Source organism: Trifolium pratense, linkage group LG5, assembly GCF_020283565.1.
Source record: "Trifolium pratense cultivar HEN17-A07 linkage group LG5, ARS_RC_1.1, whole genome shotgun sequence".
In the NCBI taxonomy this organism is placed as follows: domain Eukaryota; kingdom Viridiplantae; phylum Streptophyta; class Magnoliopsida; order Fabales; family Fabaceae; genus Trifolium; species Trifolium pratense.
In genome coordinates, this window is record NC_060063.1 from 56,731,094 (window position 1) to 56,747,560 (window position 16,467).

Sequence of the window (16,467 nt, forward strand, 5' to 3'; positions counted from 1 at the left end):
GAAATCCCAATTGGGTTACAAAAATTAGCCTTTAATCCTAATTCTACCCAAATTAACACTACCAAAGACAACTTATATTTTAAAATATAGTTAAATAAATTTTTCACCCCTATAAATATAACAAATTTTTATTTTAGTGCTTAAAAATAAAAACATGTTGTTTTCATCCTCCCAAAATTTTATGTTTTGTTTTTTGTCCCTAATGGATTTTGATATGTCCAATTTTGACATGTCCAGAAAAATTCGGTCCGCGAAACCGAATTTTTTCTAGTGCAAATTCAGAGTAAATTTTAATTTTTAGAAATCGAAAAAAAAATTCAAGGCAAAAAAAAATTCGGTTTTTAGAGCTTATGCATAATTAAGCAAAAAAAAATTTTGTTACTGTTTCATATATTTATTTATTTGTTCAAGGGCTCGTTTGGTCCAGCTTTTTAGAGCTTATTCAAACAGCTTATGCAATTTTTACAATTAGGTTTAAATGCAGTTTTGTCCCCCCCTATTTTGATTGAATCAGAATTTAACCCCCTATTTTAAAATCCGGAATTTTAACCCTACCCTCCTATTTTATAATTCTTTGGATTTTGCCCCTCTATAATATTTAACTATATGACTCATATGCAGCAACACCCCTCAAAATTTGGGGTAAGGAATTTCAGTTTCACAATGTACTTGTTAATAGTTAATATGCATGGGATATATGCTAAACATGGATTAGACAGTTTCATTGATGTATCCCCACAGCCTTGAAACGAAATTGTTTGCTCATAATCATAATTAAGTATTAAGTAGAATTTTGTTTAGGCAAGATGAGTTGGTCTGCAAAGGAGGTGGGGAGGTGGGAGAGCAAATTAAGGTTGTATCATGGCAATGGTTTGTAGGAAGGATGGCGAAGGGTCCATGTATATGTTGTACAAATGGAAGTGGAGTCCGATTGATTGCATGAGCCGATGATTTATAGCTAATCACGCTTTTCACACCTTATACTATTAATATTAATTAATCTTATACTTTATGCTTTCAGTTCTCAAACCAAAGTTGACTCAAGTTCAACAACATGAATTTATCAAGGGTCACGCTTTTCCGGTCTCGGCAAAGACTCTGCTTTAATTGGTTGGCTGGTAAGTAAGTTTATTCCAATACTCATTTCTGTGTTCCTTCCATCATATTTCAACAGATGCATGCTTGCTCACCTTTTACAAAATCTAATATAAATGTGGTTCTATGATTGCATTAAGGCCAGCCTCATTCCATACATTTTTAATCACTTCACAACAAAAAAATATATGCCAGTCATCTTCATCACTTACCACCAAACATAGGACCGGTTTGTTATAGATTTTTTTAAAATAGATTCTTATAATGTTATTTTAGGTATTTGATCATTTTATTGAAAAAAAATTTGGATATCAAAATTTCGAAAATCACTTAATTTTGAAGCTATTTCAAATAGATTTTCATAAAATGTATTTCAAAAATCACTTAATTTTGATCATTTGTTTATAAAAAAAAAAAAAAAAAGATTTTCATAAAAATCATTTTTGAAACATAACTTTTTGAAAAAATTGTGATTTTGACTATGTTTTGATCTTCCAAAAGTGGAATATTCATAAAGATTCCGGGAACAAGTATATACTCATAAGATATGATGGAATCGCTTGGAGGACAAATTTTATCATTACCTCTTTACCTGCTTTTGACAGTGCTCGTCCTCTCCAAGAATTGATCTTTCTCCGTACCCTATCTTTCACATAGCCAAATGTAGATTTTTTACTCCTCCCAACCATAGATGGCAAACCAATATACGTTCATGTACCCGACATATGGCGCACTCCCATATTACCGGACAAGTCCTCTTGAGTCGCCCGACTCATATTTTGAATGAAAAATACCTCCGATTTGGACAAATTAATTTCTTGTCCACTCGCTGCTCCATAGATATCAAGTAATGACATCAAGTGATTAACTTCCATAATATTTTCCTTACAGAAAAGAAAACAATCGTCAGCAAAAAGTAGATGGGACACCACAAGTGCCCCTCTACATATCTTCACTCCATGAATATCTCCTCTCCATATGGATTGTTTTATGAGAGCTATAAGACCTTCTGTTGCCAATATATATAAACAGATACGGCGACAACAAATCGCCTTATCTGAGTCCCCTATCCGGATGGATAGGTCCAACCTTGTCAAAATTCATCAGCATTGAGTAGTTGACTGAACAAATGCACATCATCGTCGATTGAATCCATTTGGCCGAGAATCACATTTGAGTTAACATACCCTTCAGAAAACTCCAATCAACCTTATCATAAGCTTTGTCGATATCAATTTTAAGGGCCAATCCCCCCCCCGCAAACCTCTTGTCACAAATTCAATGGTTCATTTTCTTGTTCATTCCAAGAAACTCCCAAAAGCATCACCCCGTTCTCTTGTAAATTATCAGAAAAAGATATGTTTTACCGTTGAAGCAATCAATTCACTTGTTGTGAGTTCCCATCAAAACGTAGCCATTTTTAATCTCTTTATGAAAACATAAGTTTAGGCTAGACAATTGAGAGAATGTTCTTAGGCAATTATAATTTTGAGAGAATAATGTTTTGTATGATTGAGTTAGTTTGTCATGGAATGTGTATGAGAATTTTGTTGGAATTAGTAATAAGGTTAATAAGTTGTTGTGTAAGAATGAGTAGTAGTGACTAGTAATGGTGACATCAGTAATATCGAAAAAGAAAGAGTTTAAATTTGAGATATGGGTTTGATGTGCAGTTTTCAATTTTAAAAAAAGTTGTCGTGAAATTTATTAGTTCTAACAAATTATTTTAATACTTTTTAATTTAAAAATGATAATATTCATGTCATTTTCAACAAGCATATAGACATCAACTAATATTTTAAAAAAACTTATAAGTTCCCGCCAGTGAAAATTATATTTTTATGAGTTATTTTATCTTAAACTAACTTATAAAAATTAGTGAAAATTTATGACTTAACATAAAAGTTTATTTATTTACGTAAATTATTTTTATAAACTCAAAAATAAGTAAAATTCAAATGAAATTTAAATCTAAAAACAACTTATTTTAAAAAAGCTTATTTATTTATTTTTTTATAAGCTCAAAAATTAGCTTATTGTTGAGAAAAAGAAATAAAAATATATATGAGTTCTGTAAAAAATAATATATTTGTTGAGTAAAAATAAAAAATTGAATTAATAATAAATAAATACTCGTGTTCAAACTTTTTTTTTTGGGTACATGTTCAAACTTTATTTATTTATTTTATTTTTTTGGTGAATATTTATATATCTCTTTATTTTTTTGGTGAATATTTATATAGTATCTTTTTATTTTTATTTATATATCTCTTTATTTTTTTGGGGACATGTTCAAACATTCTTCGATTCCCAATTTTTTCATAAAATTTTAGGGTTTCTCTTTCAACATCAATTTCAATCGAGACTCTCCCGTTTCGAATTTTCCGATCCGTGAATAAAGGTTGAACGATTTCAATCTAGGGTTTCGCTTCGTTCCGAGAATAATGCCTCCGAAGACGACGAAAAGAGGGGCGGCGGCCAGTGGTGCGAAGAGAGGTGGCAGAGCACCGAGAGGAACATCTAAGGCTGCACAGAATCAACAGCAGCAACCTGAACCTGTGGAGGAGAAATCGGTGATTGAGGAAGAACCTAAGGTAGAAGAAAATCCTGTTGTTGAGGAAAAACCTGTGGTGGAAGAGAATCCTGTTGAAAATAAAGCTATTGATATGAATGAAATTGCCCCTGAAGCTGCTGCAGAAGAAGCCAAAACGGTGAAAAGTAAGTTTTTTTTCTTCTAATTATTAAATTTTGGTTTGGAATTCTTTGATTTTTATATTTGAATCAATAGGGTTTGTGAATTTCAAGGTTTTGGATTTATTTGATTTTCTAAATAGAGGAAATAAATAGAAAGAAATCCTTTTTATAAGATAATGAATAGGTTACAATTGGGGGTTTGTGAAGATAGTTTGATTTATTTGTTAAGATTGTGTCTTTGTGTTATGTTTCAATTGGGGATAAGTTTTGTCAAATATAGGCCATGGTGGATTGGGGTGGCGGATTTTTTGACACTCGCCACAGTGTTTTATGGCGGGTTCAAAGGATGGATTTTTGGCTTTCTGTCATGGTCTACCCTTGATAACACTGATGTGGATTCATTATGGAATGGTTGAATTTGGATAACCCTAATTTAACACAATTGAAAGTTAAGATGATGGAAAGTTAAGTCTGTTTTTACTAAAAGTTAAGTCTGTTTTTGACAGAAGATGAAGAGGAGGTTAAGGAGTCAATAGATGAATATGAGAAAGATGAACGACTAGATTTGGAGGATCATGATCCTGAATATGAACCTGAAGAATATGGTGGGGTTGATTATGATGAGAAGGAAATTGAGCAGGAAGAGGGTCATGAGGTGGGGGATGAAGTTGAGGAAGAAGCTGAAGATAATGTTGGTGAAGAAGGTGATTCAGGTGAGGAAGAAGTAGAAGATGGTCATGATGAAATTGAGGGTGAAGAGGATGACGAGCATGCTGATGAGGAGCATGAGCATGCCGAGATGGCTGATGTGGAAGAAGAGGAACACCGTGAAGTTGTGAAGGAGAGGCGAAAGCGGAAAGAATTTGAAGTATTTGTTGGGGGCCTAGACAAAGATGCTACTGAAGATGATCTGAGGAAGGTTTTCGGTGAAGTTGGGGTTGTGACTGAGGTCAGGCTAATGATGAATCCTCAGACGAAAAAGAACAAGGGATTTGCATTCTTGCGGTTTGAAAATGTGGAACAAGCAAAACGAGCCGTAGAGGAGCTTAAAAATCCAGTGGTAATCTTTGACTTCTCAATAATAGAGTAGACTTAAAGTTAAAACTTCTATTGTATTAAATCACATGTTTTCATCACTGCAATTTCAGATTAATGGAAAACAATGTGGTGTTACTCCAAGTCAGGACAGTGATACCCTTTATTTGGGAAACATATGCAAGACATGGACAAAGGAAGCTGTAAGTCTAGTTATTTTGGTCCTGTTTATTACTCCTTCATTCTATGGCTGGGTTGTGTTTGTAGTTATTTTATCCTGAACTCTTCTGAATTTATGAATTTTATTGGAACTTCTGGTGCCAGTTAAAGGAGAAGTTGAAGCATTATGGAGTTACAAATGTTGAGGATATAACTTTGGTAGAAGATTCTAATGATAAAGGAACAAACCGTGGGTTTGCATTCTTGGAATTTTCCTCTCGTTCAGATGCAATGGACGCCTTTAAGAGACTCCAGAAGAGGGATGTTGTGTTTGGAGTTGATAAGCCTGCAAAGGTTTCATTTGCAGATTCTTTTATTGATCCGGGTGATGAAATTATGTCACAGGTATTCTTTTGAATACAAATCCCTTGGTTTTCTCAAAGGTTTTTTAAATGGAAGGTGTAGAATGGTTTCTTATTGAGATTGCATTTAGATTTCTAAAATATCTATCCTGAGTTCTAACACCATTAGTGGTTAAATTTGTTGGTAGTCTGTATTTAATTATCTTAATTTTATTCATTTATTTGATACATGGTTTGGAATCGTAATCATGTGGGCTCTATGTTCTCACAATTTTCCAGTTTTTACATTCACAATGCAACTGTATTATCAATCTACTATTTTCCAGTTTGTGGTTGATTGTTAAATTCAACATTATATTTATATTGAATTCACTTTTAAGGGTGGTCAGCAACACCCCGGTAGATTTTTGGACGAAAAAGCTATCGTTGTAGTGGTTGGTCTCTGTTGATTAGATGTTTTTTATACCTCATTTTGCTGAACAGGTTTGTTAAATTTCAGGTTAAAACTGTATTTATCGATGCACTTCCTCCTTCATGGGATGAAGATTATGTCAGGAGTCTTCTCAAGAAATATGGCGAAGTTGAAAAGATTGAGCTTGCCAGGAACATGCCAGCTGCTCGTAGGAAGGACTATGGATTTGTTACCTTTGGTTCACACGATGCTGCTATAAGATGTGCTGAGAGCATCACTGGTACAGAATTGGGTGAAGGTGACAAGAAGGTGTGTATGGCATTTAAAAGTAATATCTTCTCAGTGACGTAGGGTAGTTTATAATGATTTTGTCTTCTTTCAGGCAAAAGTGAGGGCTAGATTATCAAGGCCTCTTCAGAGAGGCCGTGGAAAACATGTTGGTCGTGGGGACTACCGCCCTGGTCGTGGACCTGCAATAATGTCGAGGCCTTCTTGGAGCCGACCTGCACCCCGTAGTTTTTCTTCGCGAGGGGTAAGAGGAATCGGAAGTCGTGCTCTGCCGCCAGTCAGGCCTATTAGTGCTAGAGATAGACGCCCTGTCATGTCTGTACCAGTTAGAAGTAGGCCAGTACCTCCTCCAGCTAGATCTTATGATAGAAGACCAGCTGGTATGTCGTATGAGTATCCAATTTATTTTGAAATTTCCAGTTAGACTTACTTTCATTTACCATTTATTTATAATTAATATATACAATCTTGTTGTCTTCTAGCTGCTGCATATTCAAAAAGTAGTGTGAAGAGAGACTATGGTCGGCGTGAGGATCTACCACCTCCAAGAAGTAGAGCTGCTGCAGATTATGGATCAAGGATGGCCTCTGAAAGACGCCCATCGTATAGGGATTATCCTCCCCGTGGATCTGACTACTCTGATCCCCCCAGAAGTACAGCTCGCGCTGCACCAAGGAGAGGTTATGTGGATGATGGTTACAGCCAAAGGTATGAGAGGCCTCCTCCTCCACCTGCTCCCCATTCAAGTTATCGTGAAGGGCGCCCTCGTGATTATGATGCTATTTCTGGCTCAAAACGTTCTTATGCTGCCATGGTTAGTATTATTTCTGCAACTTTATTTAACTGTATTCTGCATTGTTTTTTTTATCTCATTGTTGTTCACTTTTAGTAAATGAAATTCTTGACTTTTTATGTCTAACCAGGATGATGTTCCCCCGCGATACGCTGAATCTGGTGCTCGCCAATCAAGAGCTCGATTGGAATATGACTATGGTAGCAGTGCTTCACAGTATGGTGACACTTACGGTGATAGGTTAGTTTGTTCTAAAATTGACAATTTTGCAATTCTTCCACCGTAACCCTATTTTTGTCCTGTAATTCATACTTACATTTTAATTTGTAGAGTTGGAAGATCTAGTCTTGGATATGGTAGTGGCAGCCGAAGTTCTATTTCTGGTCAAGATTCACATGGGATGTATAGCAGCCCGGCAAGGGATGAGTTATGGTGGAAGTGAGTGTTGTTTCAAATAGTCTGATATGTTATTTTCAACATCACAACTTTCTTTATTTACAATTATATTATGTGTTTCCTGTCAGGCTCTTATGGTGGTAGTGACGCTGGAGGCATGTACTCATCAAGTTACGGTGGCGATTATGTTTCTCGTGGAAGTGATGTAATCTTCCTGTCCTTTCCCAGTCTTAAGAGGAGTTAGAGTTTTTGTTATATTCTTACGTATTGTTCCGGTGATGTAGGTTGGCGGCAGCTCATATTCATCAATGTATTCTGGTAGGGGTGCGGGTGGCGGTAGCAGTTACATGGGCAGTGGTGGATCGGGGTCTTATTATTGAGGTAAGTAAACTGATAACTCTTTGGCATTGTGCTTTGCTTATTACATTAGGATGCATTCAGTATAAGTGGATGTATTTTTCTAGAGATTTTGCTATACTCGAAATGGCATCTCTTATCTTTTCGCAAGGGCTGGCGAAGGTTGCACATTGTGGTCACCCGTGAATTTGTCTATGAACAGATCCAATATAATAAAGTGGCTGCTATAGGATGACGGCCTTTGAAGCTTATGGATGTTATGAAGGCTACAATTTGGAGACAAAGAACATTGCTATTTATAGCATTATATTTGGGAATTTGTCACAAAAATTAGGTCATGTCAACTCAAGCTATCTCGGGTCTTCTCTTGATGGGATTGTATTATCAGTTCTCTAATTTGCTGTATGGACTCAAGTTAATTAGCGATGGAAAAAGAAATATTTATCAGTGATGTGTAATCAAACCTTGATTTATGAGATACAATGTGTGAGCGGATAATGTTAAAGATTTTTCACTGCTCCAGTATCCTTTCATTTGGACAGAGACCAGGACTAGAGATTCCACTTGTTTGGTTTAAGGATTAATGGAATTTTTATCTGCTGAATTTATCAAAAAGTTGGTTCTCTATTTTGAGTGATGTTTAGTTACTTTGGATTATTTGTTTTTACATTGCTGCTAGCAGGACAGAAGTGAACTAATCAACACCATGTTTAACAAGTAGTAATAAGAATACTACTTAAGGAATTAATAAAGTCATAAGATGGTTTCCTGGGATGTATTGGTGTTACAGGATTTGTGATAATGGTGTCATCCTAAGAAAGTAAAAAGATGATGAACTGGTAATTTTTGTTGCTGGAATGATTTGTTACTTCGAGTTTTTGTCCTGCGGGAAGACTGCAAGATAATGCTAAAGAAGCATTAATATTTTTACCATCTAGTTGACTTCTTAGTTTCCTGATTTTGCAAAGCATTTATTTGTATGCAAGATAATGCTAAAGAAGCATTATATTTACTGACATAGCCCACAGAACCATTTGCCTCTGCATTGTAGTTGGGAAACACAATCAATCAAGTGAATATGAATATAAACTAGGAGATAAGGATTGAATATACTTTATGAACCTGGTTTTACCCCCACCCTGCTCGACTTAGCAAAGCTCGATGCAAACATGAACCAACATAAATTGGTCACATTGCCAAAGAAATCACAAATGGATTTGATCAGTATTTTATTAAATCCAAGAGGCAGTTTCCAACTCCCAGACCACATTGTTGGTTGTTTTTGAGAGGATTCTTCCAAGGAAATATTGCTCATTAGGATATTTGAGATGTTTTCTCTACCAGACAAACACCTTGTTTCTGTGCAATGCTAGAGTTTTGGCATTTTCACATGATTTTCCCATGCATGACACACATATTAAGTATCCATTTTTCTGCATCTTGTGGTAAACCTGCATTTAATTTTAGGAGACAACTTATGTACAGTTCCTTAGAAACTGTTTGTACTGCTCACCACTCAACATAACTGCTCAACTGCTTTTCAAGCGACTCACCATTTTTTTTTCTCGTTCAGAGCAGTACAAACGTTTTTAAGGCACCATATATAAGTTTTTTTCTTAAGTAATATTCACTGGGTGAGGGGTGTGAAAGTACTGACTTGTTAAGTTGTAGTTTCCATTTTGTTCTGTTTGCTGTACTGCAGGGTCTAAGTTCTCCTCAAGCTCTTGTTAGTAAGATAGTTAGATGTATGCAATGAATGTTTACTCTAGTTTTTTTCTTTTTCTTTTCAATTTGCCATAATTGATTTTTGTAGATCAATGTTAAGCTGATTGTTTCATGCATGACATTGTAAACATTTATGTGGTATTGCAATTGTCTACTCATTTCTTTAAAAAAAAGTTTCGATAGCAACATCATTTTGATGTTAGTGTCACCAAAATTAACTGTATAATGCTGAAAACTTAATTTACTTGTTTATGATTACATGTGCAAATTAATGTTTAAAAAAGTATCACATGATGCAGTTGATTGATATTGTAATCTTCTTGAAAAGCACTAGGATAATGAATGGATTGCTGATTTAAAAGTTCATAAATATAGATTTATAATAATCAAAATTGGTTTAAGCGACATTGATACTAAAGAATTAGAATATGCACATATAGAAAGTAAAATTTGTGTCAAATGCATTGCTAACGGTCCATAAACTTTGTTGAGATTTCATTTCAAGAATACCTTGCCGGGTCAAATTTAAGAAACCAATTGTGTGTTTTACAATTGCAACGATGCCTTAAACAACTTTGGCTTCTTCTCTCTCTCTTAGGAACTTGCTTCCAAGCGAAACCTGTTTATTTATGTATTGTGTTGATCAAATAAGAAACCAACAATGGGTGAGGTTATTTGACCAATGAGGTTATTTCACCAAATAAATACATACAAACATACATGAAACAACAACAAACTAAATAGAAGACGGATAAAACAACAACAAAAAATGACTTGTTGCAACCTATGAAGCACATACACTCCTTGTGTCTTGGTGTCGGGCACTCACCAGTGTCTAACACCAACATATATGATTACACTGAATTATGTCATTTTCTTAAATTATTATCTGTGTTGACATGTCCCGTATCCGTACTTCATAGGCTGCAACAGAAAATTGGTTGAGTTACCCATTGTGATTTCTTGCAGCGCTTGTGAGATGTCGTCCATTGGAGAGAGACTCAATTGGTGACCGGCTGGCTAGTTGCTTTAAAATGCAATAAAAACAAAGCACAACTAAATTAAAAGCGGAAAACCGATAGAAAGACAAATTTAATTTAACGATGATGATTAATAATAGTAATAAAATGAGGAACATGTAGTTCCCATGAGTTTAACTTAATTGGTAGAGACATCGCACTATATGTTTAGTAGGGGAGTTCGAACCCTGAACACTCTATTTATTCACCCTTAAGGTGAAATTACGCCACTGAACTATTTAACCGAAAAAAAAGGAACATGTATGTATGTATATAAAAAAGCATAAGTTAGAAATCTAAAAACAAACAGTTTGGTTATTTATATTAGCCGGTCAACTAAAACCCATAAAAATAAAATAAAAAATCACTTTGAATTAGAAAATTAGGCAAAATTATACTGGCATGTCATTTATCTTATTTATCTGTAATACATTGGTCCTTTGTCTTTTTTTTTTTCTTTTCTTCATATAGATCATTTATCTTCATATTTGTGTTACACCCCTCATTTTTGTTTGTTTTGTGTTTGGAAATCCTAACCTAATTCCTTTTGTACCTAGTTTTGATTTTTTTTAGAGAAAATATATTTGGTTATGCTTTGATTTTAACCAATTTTCTTGTTAAATTTTCTACTTAAGAAATTATATTGTGACGAAACTTTACAATTAAATAAAAGGATATTTTTGTCTTTTTTTTTAATAGATTGTATTAAAAAAAACTTTGTAAACATTAATGTTGAATATGTTGTTGTGTTGTTGGAGATTGTTTGAAGTCCCACATTGCTTAGGTTCCCGGGATGTGAAGTGTATAAATATGTGAGGGCAACCTCACCCTTTGAGCTAGCTTTTGGGGTTGAGATCCAAGCATATTTAACATGGTATCAGAGCCGGGTTAAGGACTGCAATGTGGGTATTTGACCCAGGACCACGCTAGGCGTGAGGGTGGGTGTTGAATATGTTGTTGTGTTGTTGGAGATTGTTTGAAGTCCCACATTGCTTAGGTTCCCGGGATGTGAAGTGTATAAATATGTGAGGGCAACCTCACCCTTTGAGCTAGCTTTTGGGGTTGAGATCCAAGCATATTTAACAATTAAAACTTTAAAACAAGATAAATATGAAGGGGAGCTTGCAAAGTCATTTTTGTGTATTGCAAACAGATCGTATCCTCTAAACGTAAATTGCAAACTTTAATGCCGTTGCATATCCAAACCAAAAAAATAAATAAGTCGAACATAAACATCTTCATATTAAATTTTGAACTCGTATTCTCCCAAATCTGAGTTTACAAAAGTACAATCACTCCAACAACTCAATCGTGTTGTCCATTATTGCACATGTTCATATATGAAAAATTGATAATACAATAATACAACTGTCAATTATTTGTCACAAAATGTTAGTCATATGCAAAACATTGACCACATCAAAATATATAGTAGTAGTAGTTCAAGAGTACTACATTCTTTATTTCATTTATCTCTTATTATTATATATATATACAATGCCAAACTGGATGTGGGCACAAATATTAATTTTGTACGAAATTAGCTATTTTAGTCTTATTCATTTTTATTGAATATTATTGCAAAATTGTAGCTAGGATCTAAACTTGGACGAGAAGTATCAACCATAAAAATCAATAATAATGTACATAACTATAGTAACCAACTCAAGAATATTACTTCAAGTTACAAAATGCTTCTTCTATGATTGCTATATCGAATCCAAAGGGTCTCTTCATTATACCTTTCTCTTTGTTCTCCACAAAACTATAAATTTAAATAAAATAAAGATACACCGACAATGTGTGTATATATATATATATATATATATATATATATATATATATATATATATATATATATAAGTTTTTTTGAGAAAAATAAAAATTATTTGTATGGTCCACTAAGGCTAGAAAGCTTTGTATATATGCATAGTAAAGTTAGGACTTAGCACTATAGATCCTCAAGTTTTGTTTAATTATTTAAGCTTAGCATGGAAAATAATTTAAAATATTAAATCATAATTTAAACTACAGAAAATATTATATGTAGTTTCATCCAGATTATACTTTGAGATTAGTAAAAACTTATGATATTTTTTTTACTTTAGGAGTTTTTTTTATAAAGTAGAACTTATGGTCTTTTTTACTAATCCCTAGAACTTTACGTCAAAAAAAAAAAAAACTTAAATAAAAGTAATAATATTAACCAAGACATTGACTCAAGTGGTTAATAAATTTTTCCTATAACGAATTATTCGAAAGAATTCGGATTTTATTTTTGATAAAAATAACTTTTTATCAGACTTTACTTATTTCGTAAAAAAAAAAAAAAAATTTATTAGTTTTTTATTTTTTTACAAGAAATATTATTAGTTGTTTTTCAAAGTTCTTATCTCAAATTTTACTTTATGCCGACAAAAATGTTGGGTCACTACTAGTAAAATTCATCAAAATAATACCATACTATAATTGAGGGTTTGAACCAAACACTCCACTATTCACCTTTAAAATGATAAAATTTCTATCTACTAAACTACTGAAAACAGGAAAGAAAGAAAAAAAAAATTTAGATAATAGTTCCGTTTGGGATGAATCATTTTGAAAAAATTTAAATTCAATTTATGAGTAAATCAATTCTTGACATTTTTATTTATTTTTCGACCAAATTGCAGATTAATAAAACAATATTTTTTTAGAAATCAGAAAGTTAACCCACAAAACATAATATAAACAAAAATGTCCACAAAATGTCAGCTTCATGATAAAAATTTTATCTTATCATTTCAGAAATTCAATTTCTCTAGGGACTAGTAAAAAATACCATAATTGCTACTTTAATAAAAAAAAAACCTAAAGTAAGAAAAAAAAATTAAAATTCCCTTCACACCAATTTTTTTAAAGTAATCCTGACTTAAAAATAGAAAAATTTGGCAAGAGATAGGAGAAAAAAGAGTATGAAAAGGAATCCATAAGGAAAAGTAATTCAATTGCCAATCAGTAAACAAATTCACTACATTTACATAACTAGTCAATCAATCTACTAATTGCATTAAGAAAATGCATTAAATCAAACAGCTAGCTGTTGTTGGTTTTGATGGGAAGATTCATCTTCATTGAAGCATAAATGTGCCTTTAGTGATTTTGCTAAACTTATTGTAGAATCAACAAAATTCAATGGTTGCATTTGTAGCATTTCTCTTTGGAGATGAACACAATAGGCTTGGAATGTCACTGGTGTTACATTTAAATTGAAACCCAAACCAAATAAGAAATCTAATTCAAGAAAATTCATCTCTGCTTTGGTGATTCCTCCAACTTTTGCATAGTAAGCATTGTTGTAGCATCTGAGGATATAAATCATAGACACACAACATTAGGTCATGCAAAATGTTTTTTTTTTTTTTTTTTTATAGAAAATAAGTAACAACAGTATTAACACTGGTTTGAACTAAGAGTAAAAGTTTAGAGTTCAAGTCTTAACGAATGTGAAAAATAATGACATCAACAACTAATTACTAACTTTGATAATTTCGAAAAAATAAATAAATAATATATATCCAAACTAATTATACATTAATGAAAGGTAAACGAGCAAAAAAACTGCGCCGCTAGTCTTTTCTGAATGGCAAAATCAATTCTTTTGAAAACTACATCCATAATATCAATGTATCTAAAATTTATTATTATTAATAGATTGACTAGGTGTAAGTTGTTCCTTATGTGTTTTTTAGTTTTTCTATTTTTATCTTTTCTTTTTGGTTATGTCCCCCCTCTTTTTTGTACTTTTTATTTCTATTAATCTATGTTGAGGGTGTTGCGGTAGGTGTTTCCTTTGCCCCTTTCTTTTGCTTAAAAAAAAAATTATTATTAATAATAATAATGTTATTATTATTGTAATATATTTATAGTAAAAATAACAGTTGGTTATGTGAATTGTGAAGTGTAGTAGTAATAGTTAGCTAGCATAGTCACAGACTCACATGGGTGATTGAATTGAAAGTGTGATTAATGGAAAGCCAGCCTGGTCATAGTATTATTCACAAGAAAGGTAATATTCTTTTTAAAGTTTAATTTTTGTGACAAGATTAATAGCTATAAAGTAGAAAAACCATATAATAATTGATGATAATGAATTTCAATTAAAAACGAATTGTTCAAGAGAATTTAAATTTAAATTGAATTTTGACTCAAACAATCAAAGGACAAATTTATTTATCTTTCATATCTTTCATATAAAAAGAAAAAAAAAACTATAAAGTCTAATAAATAAATTGAATGGTATGGTAAGTGTCATCAATATTTTCCTTAATAAGTGCCCTAAGATATTCTTAGTTTTTTTTTTTTTTGGTACATTAAGATATTCTTAGTTATGAGACTAATTCTCGAATCGAAAGTAAGACATTTGAATTTTTTTACTTTATTGGACAGTTTCTTAAATAGATGACTCAAACCAAATATCGAATTCGGATTCTTTTTATATTTCCAACTCTCCAAACAAATATCATAAATTTTTTAACTTTCAAGTGTAAAACTTTTTTAACATTATATATAGTCATTGTTGATGAAACTTTACGTCAAAATAATAGAAGAAAGGAAAATATAATGCTTGAAGTGTATGTAACACTTCAAATTCAGAACAATATATATTAAAGTAACATTCAAAATATATAAAAACAGAGGAAAAACAGAGCAACCAAACCATCATTATGCTTTTGTTTGATTAATTCATTGTACAAAATTACAAAAAAATCTCTAAGACAAATCGTTCGCGAGAACCGAGTTCAATTTTTAATAAGAATAATTCTTGAACAAATTTTATTTATCTCGAATTCTAAATTACTGATCACCTTTTTTTAGGAGACGGAGAGTTAACACAAAAAATAAAACTACAAAAAATTCCTAACAACAAAAAAAATAATTAAGAATCACATGAATTGTGTGAAATAAAACAAAAGGGTAACACCTAAAATTCAATCACTAATCATTAAAGTTTCAGAATTTAAGCAATTAAAAAAGATTCAAAATTTTCAAAAAAAAAATTAATTGAATAAAGTATAAAACTTACACATCATCCATGAATTTAGCAGCCACCATGACACTAGTAATCAACAAGCGATGAACATTGAAAGAATTGATAGGCAAAGAAGGTTGTGATTGAGTGAAACGATCAAGATAAACATAAGCAACAATGATGCAAGATGAACTACAATTTGCATACTTGAAAATTCTCTCAAGATAGCTTTGAATTGAGATATCTGGTCTTGTTAAACCTTGAAAAACAGAGATCTTTTGATGATGATTTTGTGTCTCATCATTTGATTCAGCAACTCTTTCTAGAAGTGAAGATAGAAAACTTATTAATTTTGGCATCATTGGACTCTCTAGTTCTGCCATTGATAGATTTCTGACAAAAGTTACATCAACAAGTTTTGAAATTTTTATGTGAGATAGGTTTGTGTATTTATGGTGCACATATATATATATATTATATATATATATATATATAGAGAGAGAGAGAGAGAGAGAGAGAGAGAGTATATGACAGGTAGATAATGGTAAGTTATAGTGAGATGAGATTGATAACATGACTGTAAATTTGTATACACATTATATGCAAATCTATTTTTTGCATCATGCTAAATAAAAATAGGAATATGCTAATCTGTGTACTCCGAGATACTAATTAAGCATATCAATAAAGAGATTTTCCTAATTTTTTTGATTCAATATTTTAAAATTATAAAAAATTATTTTTTAATATTAATTTTCTCTTTAATTTTTCTCTTTTGTTATGCTTAACAGGTATCTCGAGTGAGCTTGCCCCATAAAAATTTTGGAGTACATAAAATTATTTAATTTAGTTATATTATTTAATTTTATTTTACTTGTATATGGGTATAAATTTTTTCTAATAAGTATTTCTGTTTGTTTTGTTATGTTTTACTTAATTTGATTTTGATAATTTTTTTTATACTAAATTGTCAAGATTCCCAGCTGTTTTCTCATATCTGCTGGATCAATAAAATTTCATTAAAGTTAATGAGTTTTAGACAAAATAAGGGAAATAGGAGAGAAAAATTAGGATTATTTATTTTATCAAAATATTTTCTATTTTATTTTTAACAAAAAAAC

General features: G+C 31.9%; 1 protein-coding gene and 1 pseudogene across 1 annotated transcript; one reads left to right on the top strand and one right to left on the bottom strand.

The window, feature by feature from the left end:
- Nucleotides 1-3,359: 3,359 nt before the first annotated feature.
- LOC123884687 lies at nt 3,360-8,206 on the top strand (annotated as a pseudogene).
- A 5,098-nt stretch (nt 8,207-13,304) lies between these two features.
- LOC123884838 (cyclin-U4-1-like) lies at nt 13,305-15,795 on the bottom strand. The gene is made up of 2 exons (XM_045934072.1): nt 15,401-15,795; nt 13,305-13,679 (listed from the first exon to the last, which is right to left on the bottom strand). The coding sequence occupies exons 1-2, from the start codon at nt 15,727-15,729 to the stop codon at nt 13,403-13,405; spliced, it is 606 nt and encodes a 201-aa protein (XP_045790028.1). The 5' UTR covers nt 15,730-15,795; the 3' UTR covers nt 13,305-13,402.
- Nucleotides 15,796-16,467: the final 672 nt, after the last annotated feature.